General features: G+C 27.1%; 4 protein-coding genes across 5 annotated transcripts; 2 read left to right on the top strand and 2 right to left on the bottom strand.

The window, feature by feature from the left end:
* The first annotated feature begins 732 nt into the window (after positions 1 to 732).
* Positions 733 to 5,285, top strand: LOC102656611 (glycine-rich cell wall structural protein-like). The gene is made up of 5 exons (XM_016914792.2): positions 733 to 832; positions 1,541 to 1,602; positions 1,682 to 2,028; positions 3,537 to 4,278; positions 4,545 to 5,285. Exons 1-5 carry the CDS (start codon positions 815 to 817, stop codon positions 4,597 to 4,599), a joined length of 1,224 nt encoding a protein of 407 aa, XP_016770281.1. The 5' UTR covers positions 733 to 814; the 3' UTR covers positions 4,600 to 5,285.
* An 8,138-nt stretch (positions 5,286 to 13,423) lies between these two features.
* LOC100576473 lies at positions 13,424 to 14,912 on the top strand. Of its 2 annotated transcripts, XM_003251438.4 has the most exons (4): positions 13,424 to 13,469; positions 13,563 to 13,660; positions 14,561 to 14,637; positions 14,714 to 14,911. In XM_003251438.4, exons 1-4 carry the CDS (start codon positions 13,439 to 13,441, stop codon positions 14,835 to 14,837), a joined length of 330 nt encoding a protein of 109 aa, XP_003251486.1. In that variant the 5' UTR covers positions 13,424 to 13,438; the 3' UTR covers positions 14,838 to 14,911. The 2 variants fall into 2 exon arrangements, with proteins under 2 accessions (XP_003251486.1, XP_016770287.1); XM_016914798.2 differs by having other exon boundaries at positions 13,424 to 13,660; positions 14,714 to 14,912.
* A 361-nt stretch (positions 14,913 to 15,273) lies between these two features.
* Positions 15,274 to 18,201, bottom strand: LOC726920. The gene is made up of 4 exons (XM_006570116.3): positions 17,944 to 18,201; positions 16,916 to 16,974; positions 16,247 to 16,526; positions 15,274 to 15,546 (listed from the first exon to the last, which is right to left on the bottom strand). The coding sequence occupies exons 1-3, from the start codon at positions 17,968 to 17,970 to the stop codon at positions 16,283 to 16,285; spliced, it is 330 nt and encodes a 109-aa protein (XP_006570179.1). The 5' UTR covers positions 17,971 to 18,201; the 3' UTR covers positions 15,274 to 15,546; positions 16,247 to 16,282.
* A 5,741-nt stretch (positions 18,202 to 23,942) lies between these two features.
* LOC102656491 (signal peptidase complex subunit 1) lies at positions 23,943 to 24,915 on the bottom strand. Its single transcript, XM_006570115.3, has 3 exons — positions 24,760 to 24,915; positions 24,528 to 24,587; positions 23,943 to 24,446 (listed from the first exon to the last, which is right to left on the bottom strand). Exons 1-3 carry the CDS (start codon positions 24,802 to 24,804, stop codon positions 24,264 to 24,266), a joined length of 288 nt encoding a protein of 95 aa, XP_006570178.1. The 5' UTR covers positions 24,805 to 24,915; the 3' UTR covers positions 23,943 to 24,263.
* Between the last annotated feature and the right edge of the window lie 308 nt (positions 24,916 to 25,223).

Raw genomic sequence — 25,223 nt, 5'->3', positions numbered from 1 at the left:
TGTATCAATCTTCAGTTTGACATTCATGAAAAATTAATAATAATATTAATAAAAGAATATCATAGCGTTTGAAATATTAATGGAAATCATGAAAAGAACATTCGAGATTGAAATTTTATCGACTCATTGAATTCGAATTTAAATTATAATCAATCATCTATAATTATTTATATTTAAAAATCCAAAGAAAAAATGATAAAAATAACAAAAATTTAAAAGAAACTAAAATATTATTACTTAAAAAAGAAATCATAAAGTTTTCCAATTACAAATTTCCTAAATTTCAATTTAAGTCACACACTTAAAAAAAGAAAGAAAAGGAAAAAGATATAATTATATTATTTTTACCTTCAATACACTGCATCAAATATATATATCCCAATGGTTTCTTCGAAGAGGAGAGATCCACGGAAGATCATTCTTTTACTTCCTCTTGGAGGAAGATTCTTGAGGATCGTTCGACGTCCGTTTCCTCGTTACGTTCCAGAGGGCAGCCCAGCCGAAAAAGCGCCCGAAGCGCCAATTTCTCCGGTGGCCAACTCTAGGTCACGGCCGTCTTTGCACAAACACACGTGTAATCTCGCACGAGGCATGGCCCGTATGCACGAAAGCCACGACACAGGCTTCGATTCTCCCCCTGTGCCGGTTGGGCACCTATCTTCACCGCCTCCCCACCTGTTTCTCTCTTCCGGTACTTCATTCGGCCTCGCCATATATATATAGCCAGAATCCTTGCTGGATATATATGACAGTGTGTTACTGGCCATCGAGTCGAGCTGATCGAGAAAAGAGAAGATAAGAGGCTGGCCCAACAATGAAGCTGAGAATCTTTGTAAGAGGCAAAGGACGTTTGTGTTTGTCAGAGTTTTTGGATTTTGGATGACAGGCGAAATTCTGCGATGAAAGGATGATTCGGTTCTCTTCTTTTGTGATATCTTTTGGTGAATTTTTAAAGGGAATGATTTTGGATGGAGTGATGGGAGTGTGTCTTGGGATATATATATATATATATATATATATATATATATATATATGTTAGGATAAGGAAGATGGATATGGGTTGTAATGAAATTGTGTTTTAATATGTTATTTTGTTTTCTGTAATGTATCAATAATGATTAAGTCGTTTAAGAAAGATAAACATCTTGTTGTATTGGAAATGTTGAATCAATTAAGTGAGGACAAGGACATCATTTTTGTAATATTAAATTAAGAGATAGAATCAGAAAAATAAATCAATCATAAATAGAGGATAAATTTTTCTCTTTTGATTAAAATCCTCTCATACAAATTTATATGTATAATTATTAGATAGTAGATCTGATAATAAATCTTTGTACTCTAATCTTTTCCAGGAATTTTTTTAAATGACATACATACAAATTTATATATATAATTATTAGATAGTAGATCTGATAATAAATCTTTGTATTCTAATCTTTTCCAGGAATTTTTTTAAATAACATTGAACGATTATTAAGTTCATTGAAATTGTTATTTTCAACATTAAAGTTTTCACTCATGAAACTTCAATTTACAGATGAGATACTTGATCCTCGCGGCAACATTGACCGTCACGCTTGCTACGTTTGGTAAGGAGCAGTAAGTACACATCTATTTAGCAATTAGGAGCGTTACTCGAAGCTCATTATTGTAACAATATTAATAACCAATTTTCCAGCGTGCATATTAGGATCCACGTGCCAGAGATAATTCAACACGAGGAAAAGAAGGTGATAAAATACGAAGATCATGGTGGACACGATCACGGAGGTGGAGGAGGTGGGGGAGGAGGTGGTGATACGATAATAATTACATCGCCTGGAGGAGGTGGTCATAGAGGTGGTGGTCACGGGGGCGGATTTGGTGGAGGACACGGAGGCGGATTTGGAGGAGGACACGGAGGTGGATTTGGTGGAGGATTTGGTGGAGGACACGGAGGTGGCCATGGAGGAGGCGGTTTCAGCGGACATGTCAGTTTTGGAGGAGGTGGCGGCCATGGAGGTGGTCATGGAGGTGGCTTTGGAGGTAAAAATTCAAATTTTAAACTATGAATATATTAATGTGAAAATTGTTTAATTTGAATGTAATAATTCATTAATTCATGAGGATTGAAAAATGTACAGGGAATTTTTTCTCACTAGATTGTAAAAACTGTTGTCTCTATTGAAATATCACATAAACTGAGATAGAGAATCATTTCACTTTCCAAGTATAATAATAATAATATATATTTGGATATTCTAAATTGTTTATTTTTGCACACATATATATATTTGATACACTTGGCTCTATTAATATCTATAGTCTATATTTAATAAGAAAAATATAATATATGACACAACTTATCACTTTATTAATCACTTTATTAACTTATAACCTTATTAAATTATTAAATATTAATATTATCACTTTAACAATGATTTATGATGAAATTATGAAATATAAATGTTAATTATAGAATATTTCAAAGAAAAAATATCATAATTTAGTATTATATATGATAAACATAAAAAGATGAACATCTATTTTAATTTTAATCAGTATAAATGAGTTTTCATTTTCATGATATTGCAAACAACAAAGATTCATGAAAATCTCAAACATTGATTATCACTAAAATGACAATGAAAAAAGTGTTCTTACATTTCTTCACAAGACAGATAATAGTAAAACGTATTCTCACGTTCTCTTTAACTTTAATAGCGATATCTAGTTGATTTGCAGAGAATGTATCTTCTGTTTCTCCTTGCGCTCTTTAGCACCGAGCGTAGAACTCGTTTTATGGGTTTTCACTTCCGGCTTATTTCGGAGACAAGAATTCATACACACACACACAATCGTAAATTCCCGTTTACGTTCATCCAGACTGTAATTTAAAACATGAATTGCTACGCAAAATTTCGTTCAATTTTTTTCTTTCAATTATCATAAAAGTTTCAATTGAAATTATATACTTTCTAATAAATAAAAAAAAAAGAGAATATTCGAAAGGACGACTCGAGCAAAGCTGTCCAATATGTTACTCTCTCCACTACTAAAAGTAGCTTAATACTGCAACGAATTTTTCCAGAAGAAGAATATGAAAATTATATATTCTTCTCCTATAAAATTCAAATTCAGAGAAAAACTGAATCATGGTAGAAAGATATATAATGAAATAATAGCATGTAATAAACTTTGAAAATCGACCATTGCTAACCAAAACTTTAAAATCAAATCTCGAACAGACTTCCTTATTTTTCCAATTTGCTTATTCGAAAGTAGGACGAATGAACGTAACATTTACATAACATTTTACGATATTTAAATAATTTGATTATTCAAAGTGCCACAAATACTCGAATGTTCCACAAACATTAAAAATAACCCTAACTTAAATAAATATATTTAAAACAAAATAAATAATAAAAATATTAAAATAATGTAAAATAAAAGGAACAAGTACAATTAATATACATACACAATTAATTAAAAATTAAAAATTCCCAAATTTAAATCCTCTCATACACTCCCCCTATATCTTATACTTTCAGGTGGCCACGGTGATGTAATAATATCAAGTTCCGGAGGAGGCTACGGGTATGGCGGCGGAGGAGGATTCGGCGGAGGCGGCGGTGGATCGATTATCGAGCACCACGGAGGCGGAGGAGGAGGATTCGGCGGAGGCGGTGGCGGAGCCATAATCGAGCACCACGGAGGCGGAGGAGGAGGAGGAGGAGGATTCGGTGGAGGAGCCATAATCGAACATCATGACAGTGGAGGATTTGGAGGCGGAGGCGGTGGATACGGAGGAGGAGGAGGAGGATACGGTGGCGGGGGAGGAGGAGGAATCATCGAACACCACGGTGGCGGAGGAGGATTCGGAGGCGGAGGCGGAGGATTCGACGATCATCACGGCGGCGGAGGGTTCGGAGGAGGCGGAGGTGGTGGATACGGAGGTGGCGGAGGATTCGGGGGCGGAGGATTCGATGACCACCACGGTAGTGGAGGATTCGGTGGTGGTGGAGGTGGTGGTTTCGACGATCATCACGGTGGAGGAGGATTTGGGGGTGGAGGCGGAGGATATGGAAGCGGAGGCGGTGGATTCGACGCACACCATGGCGGAGGTGGCTTTGGAGGCGGCGGATATGGGGGTGGCGGTGGTGGGTTCGATGACCACCATGGTGGCGGAGGGTTTGGGGGAGGCGGCGGGTTCGGTGGTGGCTATGGGGGTGGCGGCGGTGGCGTCGAACACCATGCTATTAGCAACAGTATATCGTCGGGATTCGGCAGCAGGTAAGGAAAAGATATTTTTATTACTTTTTTTTCAACGTGTTTAAAAATCGAGATCAGACTTCAATTTTTGTATAACAATTAATCGAATTGCGAATAGAATAATAATTTTTATTGAAAAATAAATTCCTTCTTATTATTAAGATGATCTATTCTTATTGAAAATATTGTAGAAATTATTAAATGGAAACGCAAGAAGAAATTAACTGATTTTAAATTTTTATCGTTAATTTTAAACGAATTACTGACAATTTTAATTTACATTTCAGCGGGCATGGGGGCGGCGGTGGCGGTGGTTTCTCAGGCTACCACAAGAAAAAATAAGAACTGTGGTATTTCCGATCGTATTTGACCGACTTTTTGATATCGAAACGATCAAACGTGTTACTTGTGCCGGGTTTTCAACGCGCGATCGTTAACATCACGTGATCGTGAACCGTTCCAGCACTGCAACGCCGATTCAAAACGATCGTTCCGATTTCCCCTCATTCTCGACGATCGACTTGTTTTCCCTCTCGTCGATACTACTTCGAGAGACTCTCCATTTGTCATTTTTACTTTCGTTTTTTAGATGCACGGATTTCATGTTATCCTGTGATGTTGCACGTAGCAGAGGAAATGGAAAGTTTTAGAAATTCGATCGAACAAAATTAATGTAGCCATACCATGTTGTGTCCGATTTAACGCGCCAAGTGAAATCGTGATAAAAGGAGAAGATGGTTAATTTTTTTTTTTAATATAATGGATGGATTTTGAAAAAAAATTTAGGCACGAGGAAATGAAATTAATGGATAATTTTTTTCTTCTTTTGCAATTTAATTATGATCGTTCGAAGATTGATCATACTCACAATTCCGTCCAATGTTTTAATTATTTTAATGCATATGTCTTGCAATTGCGACACATCTACGTGATTGTTTACTACTCGTTATTGCGTTTTGTATATATTATAAGTTGTGTAAATATTTTTCATTTACTGTTATTTTTTTAAATAAAATGTTTTGTATATGTTTTGTAAAATTTCATATCTTTTCCTTTTTTGCATTTCTTAAATGTAAAATCTATCTATTCCTTAATCCTTTAAAATCCTAAAAATGTTGTCTATAATATAGAATCATCTTTATATAAGTTTAAACAAAATATTTGAATGTTTATATAAATTAAAAAAAATGATATTTTAAGAATAAAAAAAGAGTAATTTAAAAAAAAATCCATTTCAAATTTTTCAATGATATGAATTCCAAACAAGAAATTAAATTTGTATTTTTTATCATATTAATAATATTCAAAAGTAATTTAAATCATTAAAATTGTATTCAATTTTCAATTTGATTTTAAAATTAAAATCACATAAAATCATGAATAAAATGAATAAAATAATCTTTGTAGAGATTATTATAAACATTAACTTGTGATTTTGCATAGAAAATATTATTACTCTTAATTTTTTTATGTTCAACTTGATTTTAATACATAATTGTAAAAATAAATTTTTTATTTTTAAAAATATTAATTCAATGAATGTGATTGTTTTCTTTTTAATTACGTACATAAAATTTAAACATTCTTTAAAACATATAAAATTAAAACAGATAAAATTCTTTAAAACATGTATACACTAAATGAATAATTAAATGGTTTTCTAATATATTTCTGAGTTATGTTAAGAACAGTAATATTTAACACTAGTATTATGTATTAGGAAATCCAATATTACAAAAAAGCTTTGTTTACTAACTATCTGCTGACTTTTTTATTCAGTATAATAATAAAAACTGAAACAGTATTATTGTAACAGTATAGTTTCAACAGTTTGCAACCATTAACCTCGTTAGTCACTTAACATTATTTATTACGTTTATTAGGAAAGTTTATTAATTAAAATATGATAATACAATATAATAGAGAGAGAAAAATACGTGTAATATTAATTTATAGTGATGTTAAACGGAATAAAATAATTCGAATATATGAATTGTATTAAAAATTGTAAATCTTGAAGAATTATTCTTTTGTGCTATGTTTCAATAAATCACAGATTTGCAAAATAGACAGTATTAATTTAAACAATTATAAATGAAGAATTGGAAGTTGTTATTAGAAGCAGTGATATATAATTCAGAAATTAATTACTATGAAATTATAAGAATAATTGTAATGTAACCATATATAAATAAGTTTTATTTGTATCATCATAATGTATTGATGATTTTCAAAATGGATTTTGTAAATGGATTTTACGACAAATATGAGGTAATTTGATTATCTTTTGATAATTATTTAAAAACAAATCAATTTTTACTAATTGTAAAGAGTTAAAAAAGCATAATGTATATTATTGATACATTAAGAACTCAAAACTATCTTTGGAATATTATTGTGCTGTATAATTTCCTGAAAAACAGAATTTTATTAACACTGAATATTGAACAATGAAAAGTAAAAAGTAAAAAGAATTACTAAAAAATTATATAAACTATTGAATGATATTTCTCTAAAAATCAATATTAATAAGATATCAGTATGATAGCGATTCATAATGCCAGAAGTGTAACAAAATATTTAATATTTTTCAATTAAATAGTGCACGCACTATTTGATCAGCTCAATTTCTTAATTTTTTTATGAGAAGTTATCAAATTTTATGAAATTCTGATAATATGAAAGAATGACTATGAAATATATCTTATACTGTATGTACATGTATGTATGTACACACAATATTTTGATATGGACATGCATTTCTACTAAATAAGGTAATATTATTATTCTCTTTGATTATTTTAAATTCTTCAAAATGAAATTCATTTGTTCGCTTTCAAAGTCACGATATATTAATATATCGGCTTCAAAAATGGATATTAATTTGTAAAAAAAAATATGACTTTAAAAAGAACTTTAAAATAATTTTAAAATGACCATCATAGAATTTTTTTCATCATTAAATATTCTGATTTTTTGTACAAAAATTTTTTCAAAACATGAAATAAAAAATCTCATTGAATATTTATCCTATATCAAATGTTTATTCTATATCTCATGTTAACAAATATTTAAATATTTTAAATATTTAAATATTTTAAATATTTTATAATTACATGTTTATTAATTTTTAGGATGATCAATTTTGTCTACTGATCTACAAAGAAAGTACACATCAATTCTTCAATCTCAATACTTCAACTGTTATGCTCATTTTAAACGCATCTAAATTATATATTTATTTAATTTCATGCATAATTTAAAATTGCGAATAAATTTTTATTTGTATTTAAAAAAAATATATATATTTATTCGTGAAATTCAAAATATGTTCGTTAGCAAAATCGATAATTTCACGAAAATATGTATAGTATTATGGACGGATGGGAAGTTATTCTTATGTCGATATTATCTACGAACGGTAAGTCACATGCTTTTGACATAAATGACAGACTGAAATAATAGATCAATAATATGGCTAGATATATTTTGTATCATAAATCAGATATAAAAAAAAAAAAATAGATGTGACATATTTTTTCATATTACAAAAATATATGTAATTTGATATTTATCTTCAGTTACATGCGACATTATCGACACAGTATAAAAAATGATTATAGTATTAATAATGATTGAAAAACCTTATTTTATTATTAAAAACTAAAATAGATATAGATCAAAATAATTTGAGGCAAATTTATATTTCTCGACATTTTTATATGTACACAATATAAATGATTATTGATTGCTATGTATATAATAATTTATAATTCTGAACATATTCTTTATTTAAAATTTAAAAAAATGAAATTAATTTTAAAATCAATTTTATCTATCCCCATTGATTTGTAAAAAAATAATTTATATTATATAATATTCCCTTTTGAATCAAACAACTTTTGTTAAAACATTTTTTTAATTTCTCGTAAGATATTCGTATTCAATTAAACGAAACATTATAATACGAAATTTATATCATTGTTATTTCAGTCGCTTAAAGATTATTTTATATTTTATTTTTGTATTTCACGGATTCAAAGTTAAAACAAAAAATCACATTTTTAATTCGAATAAACATCGTTATAGATAGAATATGTATAATGCTTTCTCACTTTGGCATTAACGATTTTAATATAATTCTATTTTAAAATAAAGAATATTTTTATATTTTAATTTAATTAATTTAATTATACATACTGATATTCTGTTGATTCAGGCACTTGTTATTCTTTAGAAAATGCGATAACGATAGATTTGGTTAATAAAGTAATTAACATATTAGTAGAATATATGAATAACAAAGATTCAAGAATACAAAAGAGCTAATTTACCTTTTGTTGTAACTTATTAAGATAAATAGCTTTCCTTTATTTATAGTGTTTCATTTTCAAGAATTCTTCTCATGATATTTCTTCCATTATTACCGCTTGATTATTGTTGGCATACCTTTCTATAAATTCTTCGAGTATTTATAAAAAATATTTTTTGTTGCACTTCTACCACTTTATTTTCTTCTTCATAAAATTGTATTTTTAATCCTATATTTTCTTCTCGCGTTTCTCGCGATATATTTTGTACTTTCTTTGTCTGACTTTTTCTTCACGAGGTCGGTTGCATATCATTTTTTAAAATTGCATAGCTAACCTCGACTTGTGGCGAACGATGTTGATCCGTGTTGACCGCAAATTTCCATTGCCTTCTCTTGTAATAATAAATTGGTTAATGAATTCCCTGTTGCTTGTAAGAACCACGTATATAAATTTTCTATATCTTCATTCGAGAATCTTCTTCGATTTTTGTATTGCAATATGTGCCTCCACAATTTCCAAAATTTGATAGAAATTTATACTCTCGACGAATCCGATGTATAACATCTCATGAAACTTCATATTCGCGACATAACATTTTCACCGATGTTCCTATTTCCAATTTTTCAGTAATTGTCTTTTGTTTTACCGGAGAGAAACTTTTTTCTTACTTTGATTTTCTGCCATAATCAAACAAAAAACAAAAACACTGCACTTTCTTTACACTTTTAAGTATTTTCACTGTTAGTATGCTTCTCGCGTTATTTAATCAACGATTATTGAAATAAAGTTGAAAATTGCATGCACTGATCCAAATAAAAATATTTCGATTCTTTGGATAATAATGTGTTTGTATTCAAAAGACTATTTTCTTATTATTAGGACTATTTTTTAAAAAGAAATTCTAATGCTATTTTGTTTTATTTGATATATAATGAGGAACAAAAATTTTCATACATTATCTTATAAGAAATTCACTTATATATATTCTGATTCTAAAATTTTAATGAGATATTATAGTTTTATTAAAAGAAGAATTTGTTTAAATTAAGAAATTAAAATTTCTTTTATTTTTTAATAAAATTTTGAAAATATGTAAAATATATATATATAATATATAGTTACATATGGAATTTCGTAAATTTTCTATAAAATAGTATACTTTTATCTCTCACTGTAAATATAATGTATCTAACTATAGAAAATTTGGAATTTTTCTTTAAATTTGATCATATAATATACAGAATAAACTAAAAATAATTTAATTACTTGCAATATCTCGTTTATTTTCAATAATATTAAAAAATATTTTAGATGAAAATTGAATGATTTCGAAAGAAGTATATTTTGATATTGTTAATTGTTTTATATATGGTTTTTTTATATATGGATGAATAAAAAACATATAAAGATTAAATTCATTTTTCAAAATAGAATCGTATAATTATCTGAATTAGCAAGCTATATTGAATTGAAAGATATTTCGTTCGATCTCTGAATTTATGATTCGAAAGTGTTATATGCCAGATAAACACACGCATATAAACTTTTTGTTTTATATATATATATATATATATATATATATATATTTATATATATAAAACAAACACAAAAGTTATCACTCACGCACATAATATATTTCTCACTCTCGTACTGAAGTAGCTTTCACACCATAGCCAACTCAAACTTATCATTACCAACTTATATTCACATACAATAAAAATAATCCTACAATTTTGTAATTTTGTAAAATTGATGTATAAAAATATTTTTATATATTATCTTCATAACATAAAAATATATATGTAAAAGATTTTAATTATAAAAGTTCAAATTAATTTTAAATAAAATAATTTATTTTAATTAATTTTAAATAAAAACATTTATTAATAGTTATATTTAAAATTTTTTCCCCTATATTATATTCTTATTCACATTATTTATACGAATTGTCTCGAAAACATTTTGAATATTTTTAATAAATAACAAATTGTTATTAGAAGTTCAAATAAATGAGAAGTCTGAAAAAAACCTTATTTTTATTTGATTTTATTTAAAATTATTCATATGATTCGCTCTAAGTTATTATGAATATTATGAATATTAAACTTACAGTTTTATTTTATTATTCATAAAAAATTATAACTATTAGATATGCCTGAAATAATTATAAAAAAAGCAATTAATAAAAATTTCCGTACTTAGAGATTTCAAAAGATTTTGAAAAAATTTTTTTAAGACAAGTATGAGGCTTTTGCCTGATCTTCATTAAAAGTTTGAATATTTTTAATAGAAATAATGCATTAAGTTATATTATATCAATATATTACATACAATCTACATCAACAATATTTAAACAGTTGCTTATTTGGAAACAAAATGTATCTTTTTTAAAAATAAAATGAATATACAGTGTGATTATATATTATATCTTGAATTTTGCTTTGCATCTTATATCAAAGAATTCAAAAAACATGTCAAATTTATAAAGTGGAAGATCTAAAAGTGGAAAATTCGTATTCAATGCAATGATAATGTATAACACTAATTCTGTTTATAAGATATAGAGTATGATGATTTATTTATAATATATTGGCCATAATAAATTGTAAATAGAGTAAAAGATTTGTACAGTAATAAAGATTGTAAGTAAAAAATTCTGTTTTTTTTAAGATTTATATCTCAAAATATAGAACATAGACGAAGTATCGTTATATTTATAACGATATTTCATTCGATTATATATTCCATTTAAATATTTTTTTTAATATCATAAATAATTCAAGATGAATAATAATGAAAATTGATGAACTCACATATTATGATGTAAAGAGAGTTTTATATAAAATGATCGTTCGATAACGAAACAGTGAAAGTTATCAAATATTGTAAATTATCAAATATTGTAATCTAACTGTTCTGAAAAGGAAATCATACTTTAAGAAATAAAATAATTATTTTAATTAGTTTGATTTCATCTGAAAATGAAATTAAACTTTCTACATTACAGACATACATATTCAAGATTCTTCGCTTTCTGATAAAGCAGTTAATTATGTTTATGAAACAATCCTATGTTAATTTAATTGTTTATTTAAATTTTCATTTAGAATTATAGAATATCGATCAATGTTATTCAAATTTCTTTTTGTGAAATACAATGAAAAGAACTGAACTTCAAATTTCGAATTTCAAACAAATATTGCTAATAAAATTTCCTATTCACATTATAATTGTTACTATTCAATTATTACGTAACACTCAACATATTCTTGTGTTTTTTTCTATTTTTGAAATTGAAATTTCTGTTTTTTTGAAAATCGAATATTTACTTATCGAAATCATTAATCTAGCAATAAATAGAAACGACATTTGATCCAGTGAAGAATGAATTCAACCGAGAAAAAAAATATATAATTCTACGTTTACTTTCTTCGACCATTGGCGTAAAACAATCGATGTTGCAAGATTTTCGTAAATATTTCAAAAGATGTTGTTAGATATTTCAAACAATTTTACTTGACGTAGAATGATATTATAAAACGATGTATAAGATATTGATCAATTTTACTAAAATTATCAAAAGTGTTTATTATATGGATTGTATTGACAAGTGAGTAAGTTACGACAATGCAATATTACTCTTGTTACAGTAACAGAAGACAGAGAAAGTGAACGTGAGTTCCAGAAAGATCGTACACTTTCAAAGGGCCATTTCACCGTTTTTTTTTTCTTTTTTCTGTGAAAATTGTAGTGGTAAACAATAGTAGTAGTAAATAAATTCGATTACTACGACTTTCTATTAATTCAATCAAGTCCATAGAGATTTTCGTCAATGAAGATAAATAGAATCATTAAACAAAAGATAATAATAGGATTTGAAATGTTCGATTATTGCGCAGTTATGGATATTTACTGGTGGAAATGAATGTTTTCAATCTCATAAATTAATATAATACTGATAATAAAGGAACGGTAATTTGTATGCTGGTAATAAAATAAATAGATTATTGATTATATTTCAATATATTATACTAACAGTTATATATTGCATAATGATAATTTTATTATTATATTATAAATATTTTATGTTTAATATTATAATAATAAGTTTCATCAGTTTCATTTCATCATATCATGAATGTAATAATTATTTTCAAAAATTTGTTTTTCAATAAGTAAAAATGAATATTAATATATTTTTAAACGATTCGTATCTCTTATGCATTAAAATTCTTTCTTTCTCAATTGCTTCTTATCAAGATTGGATACTTTCTATTTAAAATAAATAAAACAAATGATCATTCTAAATAATCATTCTAAACAAAATAAATTTACTTAAAAATAAATGAAAATATTTGCAAATAAATTTTAAAATCTTATTTGAGAAATTTCAAACAATAATAGAAAATGATAAAACTCTTTGTTAAATAAATAAAAAACACATTTTTCATTCTCAGATCAAGATATGCATTAGAAATAAAAGAGAAATGATTTTTAAAAATAGAAATTCCACATTTAAAAAAAAATGTTTCATCATACAGGAAAAACATCTTTATATTTTAATAATAAAATCAAATAAGAATTATCTATGAAAAGTATCAAATAAAGTAACAAATATTAAAACAACTTATTTCTTAATAAACGTTATCATTATTTAAATAATATTAACTTAAGGCAAAATAACAACAAACGAAGAGTGATATAAAAATCTTATTTGACAAATCATTTAAAGAGTATATCTCAATAATCTTGTTTCTCATTAAATGAAAATAGCTGGATACCTTTTCTTGGAATATGGATTATATTATATATTCATCGCTCGATCCCTTTCACAGAGGAGATAACTTGATGTCTACGACAATGATGGAATGAATGTGAAATTTCATAGTATAATCTCAGGTGAGAGTGAATTGACAGGGTTGGGTGGGGTGCATATAGGAACTATTTTGCTCGTTCCTGTACCGTTCACTGATTATGTTTCCGTTTATAAAGCTTGCCAGGATTCTCTAGTATCAGAAGTACAGCAGTCTTCGAACATACTCGATTTTCCAACGGATCACGACCAGACAATGGCTAAACTTCGAGCGCAAGTGGGTGTTAATCACGTTGGCATTGATCTTTATCTTGAGAAAAAAATATATGCTTCCCGAAAATCCGCGATACAAGAGTGAATTTTGAAAAAGTATCAAATCTTTCATGGTGTAGTGTTTATTTTTTTTTAATTGTTTAACATTAGAAATATTTTTATACTTGAAATATAAGGTATAACTATAAGTAGAATAATTTTTAACAATATTCTTTTTATATCTTAAAGAGATTATTTTTAAAAAATAACATGATATTATTTAAGGAAACAAATTGAAAAATTTTTAATAAATTAATGATGATTAAAAATTTTTCGCTATTTTGTTTGTATTCTATTTGATAACATTAAGTTTTCATCCTAAATTTTATTTTAATTTTAAATGTTTTTATGGATTTATTAGTTGTTTCAACTTGTCTTTTTTTTATTATTCATTAGAATATCGAATATTTGTTACATTAATGTTGTAAATATATCATAATTCATCTTTTAAAGAATTGCTAAATGGTAAATTTGGAAATAATAAAAAATATGTCGTGACAACTTGATAATTTCACTTATCTATTAGTTACACGATCATATGCTTTCACTAGAACTCTTAATATAACATGATTAACACGAATAAAGACAACATATATGTATATTTTACATATCTATATATTCATAATTATTTGTTGAATAATTAATGACAAATAATATCCCAATCAATAATGAATTATCTTTAGCTGTAATTTAAATAGTCAAGGATAATTTTATAATAACCATTGTAACAAGTTGTAACTAGAAAAATGAATTTTTTTTAATTATTTGTATTTATTTTAATAATTTAGATAACTATAAAAATTTTTGTATGATCGAGATACGTATTTTTTTTAAACATGACTCTTACTTCTTATTTATTTTTCAGGCTTTCCTTTTTGTCCTCGTCGTTTCAATTGTTCTTGCAGCTTCGATGCCTTCTCCAGGCGGTGGCCATCACGAACAGTAATTATTCGCACAATCAAAAATAATCTAAAAATTATATTTTACGCACGACCATAACGTTTTATCTTCTACACAGCACGCATTTCATCATTCACGTGCCAGAATTAATTCACAAACATCACCACACGCATGTAAAGAAGATCCACATAAAATCTCACGACGAAGATGATGGTGGCCATCAGCACATAGAAGAATGGTGAAACATTTTTAGTAAGATTACTTTTAACTTTAATATTGTTAATATCGTTGTTATTGTATTATAATTGTTATTAATTGTTGTTACAAGTTATGTTATATCAATAAAATATTATTTTACTAATATACAGTTGATTAATTTTTTTTGAATGTGATTTTGAATTATTCTCTTAGAAATAGAATTCAACATTAGAAAAATTACGTTCTCCTGAAATAACAATATATTTCAGCTAGCACAATTATATTCAATTATTTTTTATAAAATATGGAAATAAATAATGACAAATATGGAATTTATAAATAATAAGTACTTGATTTAAAATAGAAGTCTAAAATATTTATTAATCATATTTTCAAGATAAAAATTCAATTTATTCATTTTCTTATGAATTGAAAATTGAAAGAAAAAAATGAAATTTTGGGTATTTAAAAAAAGATACATGATGTTTGTCAAACACGTGTATTGTATAAAAAAATAAAGTATCATAATACAGTATGTACAAATATTATTGATCTAAGTACACACATGTGCATACTAAGTGATATTTGTTCTATAATACAAACTTAAATGACTAAAAAAAAACACAGTTCGAGTTATTTTGTACTATTCCCTTCTCAAGTATTCTTTAAAATATTCCCAGGGAAGATTTGGTTGAGCAAAATCAAGTATAGTTTAATAAAATTTCAGTAACTCGAACATCTTCATTTTACAACCTGTAAAAAAGTGTGTATTAATTTTACGAATTTTTTTAAACGTATTTTCAATTTATGTAAAGATTTTTATAAAAATATAATTAATTTTTCCAAAAATTTGGTTTCAAGCTACTGACAATATTAGAAAAAAAAAGAAAGAAAGGAAAATAATAATATATTCATTTAAATATTTATCTTAAATGTTATTCTAATAAAAATTTCAATTATTTTATTATTAATATAAGGATTCACTTGAGAATAAAGTTCTTGAAAGTTTTCTTTCAATTTATTTAAAAATATTCTCGAGATTACTTTGAAGATTTTGATTTCTCAATTATATTTTAAGGATTCGAATTTTTTTTCAGAGTAAAGCTTTCACCAATTCTATAATATCTATTAAAGATTCTCGATATAATAGTATACATTATGTCAAGAGTAATTATTAAAAATAAAAATAATGGAAAATAATTCTAAACTATCCTTAAATGCGTTTATAGAAAAATAAAAAATTTCTTTTTTAATATTTCTAGAATTACTCTCAAAGATTATTCTTTATTGAACTGCATCAAGAATAAAAGTTTTCGAGTAGACAACAATATCTATTTATGAAAAAACAAAATTTTCTTTTGTTAAAAAAAAATGGAAATCTTCAAAAAAACAAATTTTACTTTCAAATGTATTCGCATTAATTAGGAACAAATTTTTTTCCTTTTTCACTTACCTAAATAGTAAGGAGTCGAAGAAAAATGCGATCCAATTACCACCATTTCTTTTCCTCGTGAACGGGGACAGGCACAGGAACCTTCTCGACAACCGGAACAGGAACGTGCACCTTCTCGACGTGGTGTACTGGCACTGGAACAGCCACCTTTTCCACATGGTGGATGGGAACCGGAACAGGGACTGGCACCTTCTCCACTACGGGTACCGCTACCTTCTTCACGTGGTGATGATGAACCGTGTGCACGTGATAAGGCACGTGGATACGAACGTGGTGCGAACTGAAATCGAACGAATTAGGTTAGGTTTTCACTTTTCCTACTTTTAATACTTCGCGCCGATTGATTCAATCGATAACGATCCAATTATATTTATACTTGAACTTAAACTCATTTTTTAATCTTGAAGAAATGTATATTTAATTTTTTTCAAAAAAAGATGATAGTTATGTAGATTGTAAGTTGAAAAATAAGGCGGGAAAAAATAAACAATATTCTGTGTTTTCAGATTTTCACTTTTAAAGGTTTTCACTATTAAATTTATTAAAATAAGATTATATATATTTGTTGTTTTTATTCAAAATCATATTATATTATTCTATGTTATTCCATTTGAAAGTAATAATGAGTGAAAATTCACGAAATGTCAACAACAAGTTTCAGTAACTCACCCATGGTATCCAGGAACTGGCGAAGACAAGGCCACGGCCAGTATTCCGAACACGATTAGCTGCAACACGAATGTGAATTTGTGATTCGTTCATATCGTATAAAAGCATGCACCGCATCGTGTATCATTTATATGCGAGACCTTACTTTTTTTTTTTCTTTTTTCAAAGTTTCACTGCTTGTCCTACGTGTTTCGCGCAATCACGTTTCAGCAGGGTGAAAGTGTCTTCGCTTTTAATTTCGATCAAATGAAGTTCAATCGAAAGAAATTTATTAGGCTGTTAAAAGTATTTGTAAAAATAAGAAGTAAGGGAAAAGAAATCATAAAGAATAAGAAATTATTAAAAACCTCTAATAAATTATGTATCAATTTGTTGAGTTTTTTTAAAATCATCGAAATCTGAGGATTACATTTTAGGATTTTTAGAAATTTTTAAAAATATAAAATTGATCGTAGTTAATTGAATAATTCATCAATTAGAAATTTCACTCTTTACGAAATCTTAAACAGATCCACGTAACCACGTAAGAAAGATTTTTATTTTATAAATATGTAACATGTCATATTAGAAATCAAGATATTATATAAAAGACTGTTTTATAATAAAATTTTTGTATCGAAATATATTTACTGAACAAAAATAATTATTGTATATTATTGTATATAATGAATATATTAATAACATACAAAAATATATTTACTTATAAAAGTATAAAAAGCACAATTATATTATGATAATATTATTAATAAAAATACTGTACTAAAATATTACATTGCATTAAAGAACGATATTATAAAAGAAAAAGGCAAAAAAGCAACTCTAACCTCGAAATTCATAGTATCATTTAAATATTGTCATAATTCGAATAACCACAAAGGAATAATAACCATAATATTCAAAAATATTTTATACAATCTTCTAATTTTAAATTTTCGTCACATCGTCAATCCGATATTCACCATACCCTTTAATCCATAAGAATAATATTTCTGAAGAATCACAAAGCGTTCCATAACGCATCTACTCACAACGACAGCTTGGAAGCGCATTTTCATCTGGTTTCCTCTCTCTCTCTCGGCGATCAACGATTTATTCTCCTTTACTCGGCTCGACTCGAAAGTGCAGGAAACCGTATATACGAGCGAGAAAAAGAGAAGGAATTGATAGGAATAATATCGAGACGAAACTGAAATGAAATATAATCGAGTTAAAAAAAAGCTCGTAGACTCTGCGTAGATCACACGCGATCAATGGTTTACCGATGTCGATACGTTTCTGGCTTTGAACAGGCAGGGATATGTGCTTATAAAGGACGAACCGAGGTGGCCAAAACCACCCGATGGAAAGCTATGGGGTGGGAGAGGTAAAGTCGCTCAACTTTGCGATTACGTAAAAGCTAGGAAGCGTCCAACTCTCTGGTTACGTCCGTTCCCCTGTACTGCGCAACACGCGCGCCACGTGTTCGGCTCTCCGCTCGATATAACGCGCTTTGGAGGGCCAGAAATGGCAAAAGCCCCTCCATAATTGCGATAATTATTCTGTCGAACAGGCAGCTCGCGAGCCTGTTGGATCGTTACGTGGATAATCGTGGAAAACGATGAGTGTGCGAGTTTCCCGCGCTTTTTTTTGAATTATGGATGAACCATCGCGGTGGAAAGCATCGATCGATCTTCAATTTTTCTTTAAATAAAAATACGTCATAATGCGTGATAATAAGAGTCTCGATTAGGGGTGTGCGAAAATTTGTGAAAGTTTTTATATAAGAATAAAAAATGTGTTTGATGAAAAGGATAATGAAAAGAAGTTTCAGAGGATTTTCTTCTTGATCAGATTTGAATGTATTTACGAATAGTGCTATGAATATTAAGTGCTATATTATGGTGGCAGTGTGCGAAAATTTTTGGATGATTTTGTATTATTAAAATTGATAAAAAATTCTAAAAAGAAGATTTAAAAAAATCGTAATACAACGATAAATTGTAAATAATGCAAAAATTATTATTAAATTAATATGATTATTCAAAAATATGTATAAAAGTGCTCATCAGTGCATATCAGAATTTTGGAAAATTAACTCGTGCTTTGAAAAATTATTCTAATGAAACATTATACTTATGAAAAAATCGACTGAAATGAAACTTTGATATATCGAATTTTAGAAAACGAAACTTTAGATACTTTCGTAAGATTTATATAAATCGAGTTCTTAATGCCACAGATAAATAAATGTTGCACAAACGTTGCCTGTAAATTTTGCTTTTACAGTCGATCTTGGAAGATATATCATTCTATGCCACGTAACAGATTGAAGACACCGGTAGAATTTTTCATTACGTGATCGTTTTCACTCAAAAGACGTGCGAACTAATGTAACTTTTTTATCTTATGTTATAATCTAAATAAATAAACGAATAAATAATAACAGATACTTTAGAAATTGTATCGATTTATATTCGAAGGAAAAATAATAAAAATGATGTTTAATTTTAAAAAAAAATCATAGATAAGGTTAAATAATATAATTTGATTGAAAAAATTAATCGTTTCGGGTGAAATTAATAATTCAATAGAGAAATCTGCATGCTTTCATTCAATCGAAAATAAATTATTAGATGAATCCATATATAAGGTTAATAAATTCGATCGAAAAATTTCTTAGATAAATCAGATCTTTTTTCACTTTTTTGTTTCTTTCCATTGAGCATCTAAGATATCTTCCATTAGCTCCCAATTATTAAGCAACACTTAAGCACTTTCTATACTCCTTATTAACATATCTAATAATAATTTCTCTTTTTTTCCATTAAGAGAAATTCGTATAATTACGTGTAATCTGTCAAAATATCTGGAAAAATAATTTCATTTAATTCCATTGATACCAAAGCAACCGTTCGTGTGTAAAATGAATGATATAACTATGACGACCTTAACATTACAACAACCGATATGTAATATCTAAATATTTATTTTACACATAAATGATTGTAATTAAAGTGAAATCATGGAGTTAAATAAGAATATATATATACATAAGATCATATTCCTGTCTCGATAAATTACAATAATTAATTTTGTCAAAAACATTTTTTTTTCAATAATCGTAAAACAAAAAATAGGAAATTCATCATTTTAACGAATTTAATCGTTTTTCTAATATCAACGTAGCAAGAAAAATTGTACATTTGCTTATTGTTCGTTAATTATTGTGTCACGAATCTTGTCCAACGTCAGTCGATTGGAACTCGTTCAAAGTGGAACAGGGAAATATTATAATAAAACGTTTAATAACGCATTGTCGTCAAATTGTCTTCCATCCTTTTGTAAATAACGTCTAGCGTGTAATCGCAAAGAAAATTGTAGACTTTATTTCGTTTCTCTCGTTGTAAAAATTGCGAAACTTTCCTCTTCCGCTCGATAATTCGATTTATCTTTTCCCGTTCTCGAGTCGATATCTAATAAATGAATTTAAACGTGGCATTAGAAAATTCTTTCCTATTTTTCTTCACTTTTACTTTTTCTCTCGCAAATTGATCCAATGTGATCCATAAAACCATGGATCTTTTTTTCTTCTTCTCTCTTCACTTCGTCACGTTAATTGAAAACGCTTATATGGCAATTAAATGTAACTTCCTGTAAATGCACAAAATTGGTGGTGACATTCTAATTTCACTAATTTAGTTTCTCTAGTAGCGTTTCATTTAATGAAATACGTATTTTCAATAAAATTTTTACGCATCTAATAATTGTTTGAGAAGAAATTTGTGTCAATTTGATCAAAACTTTCAATCATCGTCGTCAATCTGGTGGAAAATCACGATTTTCATTATGTTCAATTATATTTATTATTATATTCAACATAATTGATACGTTGATTACATTTACAACGAGTATTGAAAATGAAATTTTGAAATATACATTTTAAAAACAATTTATAAATATTTTTTTTATAGTACGCAATTTCAAATATAATACATTATCTATTTTAATATATATATATATATATATATATATATATAAGATAAATACAAGATTTATTAAACGAATTTCTTATTCTCAAAATATATACTCTTTTTAATTTTACTCATTTTTAATTTTTATTAATAAATATTAAACTTTTGAAAAATGCAATTATTACATTTAATTAAAAAAAAATTCTATTGTAAAAAAGAATAAAAATATAATAATAGGAAAATTCCTTAGTTCAGATTCCGCCTGGATTTCCGGTGTTACACGTTAGAACGATTGACTCGCTTTCTAGCCAATCAAGGCGGCTCCGTGAATTTTGCGAAAGGAGTCAGTGTTAAGAGCAAGGTAGCGATCGAGAGAGCATAGTCCGTGCCGGTGTAATGTGAGTTACATCTTTCTTTTTTTCGTGCGTATACTGTCGGCCAGTGTTACAGGAAGTGGTGCAGTCCGCATACTTAAAATAACCATCATACAGGGAGAAAGTGTTTCGTAACCTCAAGTAGTCAAGGCATATCGAATTGGATGCAACTAAGAGGCAAGGTACGAGGAGGAGGATGATTCTGGTGATTTTAAGAAGGTCCAGCCTCAGAGTTATCTCGATTACGCAAGAATACCTTGAGTATATGTGCAAAAATGATCTGGAACAAAGGAAACGAAATTATGTAGTTTTATGAAAGTACGCCTGCATCTTTAATATGTACATTATATACAAAATGTTTAAAAATATTCGAAAAATGTTTCCACTTAGAGATATCTTACAAATAGTTATAATAAGAATATAATAATAATATTATATGACATCATGTAGAAGTATAAACACTAATCATAAACACTAAAGAGAAGAAAAATGAAAAGAAAAGAAAGAACTTAATTTTTTTTGAAATTTTTATTTTTCTAAAAAGAAAATCATAAAAAAAACATAAATTTATATATTAATCAATATTCTTTTAAGATAATTATTAATTTCTAATTATATATTCCTTGTATTCGTTCAATATGGACAAAATATTTCCTTTATTTTTATTTAGGTTTAGCAAATAACCTAAGATTTCTACACAATATTCATATGTATATCACAAGAATTTTTTATTTCTTAAAATATTTCTTGATTTTTCGTTTTGACCTATTGCACATGCCGATAAAAAGAAGGTTCATTTACATCAGATTTGCAACGAAATCCTCTTCGTTGCATAACACTATATTTCATATTTTATGGTATAAACAAAAACAGAATAAGATACGTTGACAAACGATGACGAAAGGAACAGAATTATAGTACGAATGGAGAAAAACGAAAAGAAAAAAAATGGTAACGGGTGTATTGCACATTTTGTGTTTTCGATTGTCTGATCATTTACATAAGAATCGGCTGCAATCATCCCCACCGTTTCAAAACGTCTCTTTTGTCTCGTGAAAGTCATATCGTCTGGTCGATTTTGAGGGAAATATGTTTTGGTTAGCGTGCGACGAGAGAAAATGAGAAACGTGTCCAATGAAAGTCAAATGTTGGAACTGATCCAATACATGGCATGTGGTATGCGATATAATCATAAACAGCTTGTTAATTATCGTTATTGGAATTGGAATTAAAAGTAATCGGCTTGGATCGAATCAACCTTATTACGAGGCTCCTTCCTTTTGGATATTGCGTATTATATAATTCATGGTTCCGAGGCGGAAGGGAAATCCGATATTTTATACATCCTAACAAGATATATATATATATTTTTATGTTTCGCAATGAACTTTACTTTCCAGCGATATTGGAATATTGTTACGTCATGGAACAGTACGTATGGAGTAACCAAATTTTTATGTTAGTGATTCGATTGATGAGTTCGTTGAACTATAATGTTTATTCATACTAAAGATACAATTTGATAGTATGAACATTGGTTTTAGATAATAAAATATAATTATATATTGGTTATAAATAATACAATAGTACAAACATAATCTATAATATCGATGAAAATTACAAAATCTGTTGTGAATAAAATTTAATGTGAAATTTAGTGTAAATTAATCGATATAAATAATATTAATTTTAAAAATTTACATATCATTGTTAAAATGATCAATATTTCAAGTGAAACTAAAAAAACAGTGCTATTAGTGAATACTAAAGATAAAATTTTACAATTCTAACCTCTTTTGTGTATAAGTGATAATTCGTTTTAAATAAAAAGTTATTTTTACATAAAAAAAGATAAATATTAATATTTTTTTTCAAAAAGGAGATAAGTAGATTATTTAGGTTATTAAAATTAAAAAAAAGAAATATCTTTGTAACGATATGATAAAATAATAATAATAATTTTAATAGTTTATATTTCAATATTTTACGAATTTGCACGTATGTTATATAATATAATTTTATATAATATTCTAATAATATTAATTAATCTAACTGTATATTATTATAACTTTCAAGTGAAAATTTTATAGCTTTCGAGTATAAATTTTAGTTTTAAAATTAAAATTTAGATACAAAAACTACATTATGTATTTACAAAAAATAATTTAAAGACTCAATTACATTTAAAGATACGTAAAATTTCATAATTTATTTATAATCAAAAAATAGATTAAAAATCTGGAATCTTAAATGAATTTTATTCTTAAATTCCTTTGTGTTGCTTCCCATTCAATCAATTCACGTATCATTGGTATAGAAAAAAATTGCAATTAAAATTAACATTATAGTTCGTGCTAAAGATCCTATCGCTAATCGATTAGATGGAAACTAATTACTAATTAGCAAGTGTCAATTTTTATATGGTATCGAGAGTGTCTATGTGTCATCGTACATTTAGAAAACGCATTTCTAGTTTTGCAATGGCATGCAATATTTAGTCATTGATTGCTGTAACAATTCTAAAGGAGAAATTGTTTACTGATCACACGACATGTATAAATCTATGCGCGTTTCTGCTTGTGCGGAATTCGAAACAAGATTCTAAAATGTCTCAAGGGCGTCGCCATGTTACGACAGTATTGCAATAGAATGAAAAAATCGATGCGTTGAGATTACGAAATGTTGACATGATTCTTTCCGTAATGTAAATATATACCATTTTATTTCAATTCTCATTTTCAAAAATCGAATATTAATTTGACATGAACATCAAATGATTAAAAATTTATTTTGTAATATTTTCTAAAATCTCATGGATATTAATATAATTGTGATACATCTATAAAAGTAATAATATTTCTTATTGCAGTTCTTTTTCATAAATTATACAATTATAGATATTACATGTTTTTCCATGAAAAATGATAATAAGATATAAATATGTATATGTTCCGCACCAACAAATATTATTATGTAACACTTTGTAACAAAGTATTGTTAAATACAGTTATAAATAATAGAAAACTATTTCTTCTTTTTTTGTTTGACTGTAACCTCAGATTGTGGTTTTTGCCAATCTAAAGGTTTACGACGATACATAGGCCATGGTGGTACTGTAATTATAGCTGCCAACACAAATCCTGCTCCTAATATGTACATTGTTTGAGAAAATTGTTGAATAACATATCCCCAAATTAATCCAACCACCTGAAAACAAAGATAGATATTAAATATTTAGATATTTCAAAAAGTGCAATAAACATGAATATGTTTGAAGTATAATCTCACCCCAAATAACGTTATAATGACTCTTGACAAACTTTCTGATCGAGCTTGACCATCATAGTCCTGGAAAAAAAAATATATTTGTTACAAAATGTTTGTACATACGAATATATATATAAATATATAGAAACACCTGTTACAGTAAAAAACATAACCTATTAGCAATTAAACATTCTTTCAAAATATGTTAGGTTAGTTTCTTATTAATAATATTGAGATTAATTTATATACGTACCATATGCGTTGGAATAGATTTAATATATTGTATCCAAGAACTCATTATAACTAATAAAATTGACTTGCCGGTTACTTTACTTAAATAAATTTTTGTTTAGACGTGGATTATACGTAGCGCGAACGTGACGTTACTTGCGCAGGCGCTCTTACGTTTTACCGAGGCGCGAATGACGATGAATTTAAAAATAAAAAATAGATAAGAATAAATTCTGATATTATGAATAAACGCAAAATATTTATTTTAAACTAAAAATATTAATTATAATTATATATATATGAATTCTAGATTTAAAAATAAAAATTTCTGTATGTTTATAAATATTATTTATTTCATTCATCTTATGAAATATAAAATATTCTCTTAAAAGATATTTATATTATTGCAAAAATACTGAGTTTATCATTCGAAATATCACTATTTAATATATCAAAAGAGATTTGTATTGGAATATTGCTTTGAAA

This window comes from Apis mellifera, linkage group LG1 (assembly GCF_003254395.2).
Source record: "Apis mellifera strain DH4 linkage group LG1, Amel_HAv3.1, whole genome shotgun sequence".
In the NCBI taxonomy this organism is placed as follows: Eukaryota; Metazoa; Arthropoda; class Insecta; order Hymenoptera; family Apidae; genus Apis; species Apis mellifera.
Note: the sequence above shows the minus strand (reverse complement) of the source record. Positions and strands in the feature narration are given on the sequence as shown.

Excerpts from the sequence above, each read along its gene's own strand:
- LOC102656611 (XM_016914792.2), top strand. Across the intron at positions 1,603-1,681 it reads GCTACGTTTGGTAAGGAGCA|CGTGCATATTAGGATCCACG; the intron begins GTAAGTACACAT and ends CCAATTTTCCAG. Across the intron at positions 2,029-3,536 it reads TCATGGAGGTGGCTTTGGAG|GTGGCCACGGTGATGTAATA; the intron begins GTAAAAATTCAA and ends TTATACTTTCAG.
- LOC100576473 (XM_016914798.2), top strand. The coding sequence starts at position 13,439 with ATGAATGTGAAATTTCATAGTATAATCTCAGGTGAGAGTGAATTGACA. Across the intron at positions 13,661-14,560 it reads TGGCTAAACTTCGAGCGCAA|GCTTTCCTTTTTGTCCTCGT; the intron begins GTGGGTGTTAAT and ends TTTATTTTTCAG. Across the intron at positions 14,638-14,713 it reads GGCGGTGGCCATCACGAACA|CACGCATTTCATCATTCACG; the intron begins GTAATTATTCGC and ends TCTTCTACACAG.
- LOC102656491 (XM_006570115.3), bottom strand. The coding sequence starts at position 24,804 with ATGAGTTCTTGGATACAATATATTAAATCTATTCCAACGCATATG. Across the intron at positions 24,588-24,759 it reads AATCTATTCCAACGCATATG|GACTATGATGGTCAAGCTCG; the intron begins GTACGTATATAA and ends TTTTTTTTCCAG. Across the intron at positions 24,447-24,527 it reads TCATTATAACGTTATTTGGG|GTGGTTGGATTAATTTGGGG; the intron begins GTGAGATTATAC and ends CTTTGTTTTCAG.
- LOC726920 (XM_006570116.3), bottom strand. The coding sequence starts at position 17,970 with ATGAAAATGCGCTTCCAAGCTGTCGTT. Across the intron at positions 16,975-17,943 it reads TGCGCTTCCAAGCTGTCGTT|CTAATCGTGTTCGGAATACT; the intron begins GTGAGTAGATGC and ends TTCGTGTTGCAG. Across the intron at positions 16,527-16,915 it reads CCAGTTCCTGGATACCATGG|TTCGCACCACGTTCGTATCC; the intron begins GTGAGTTACTGA and ends GTTCGATTTCAG.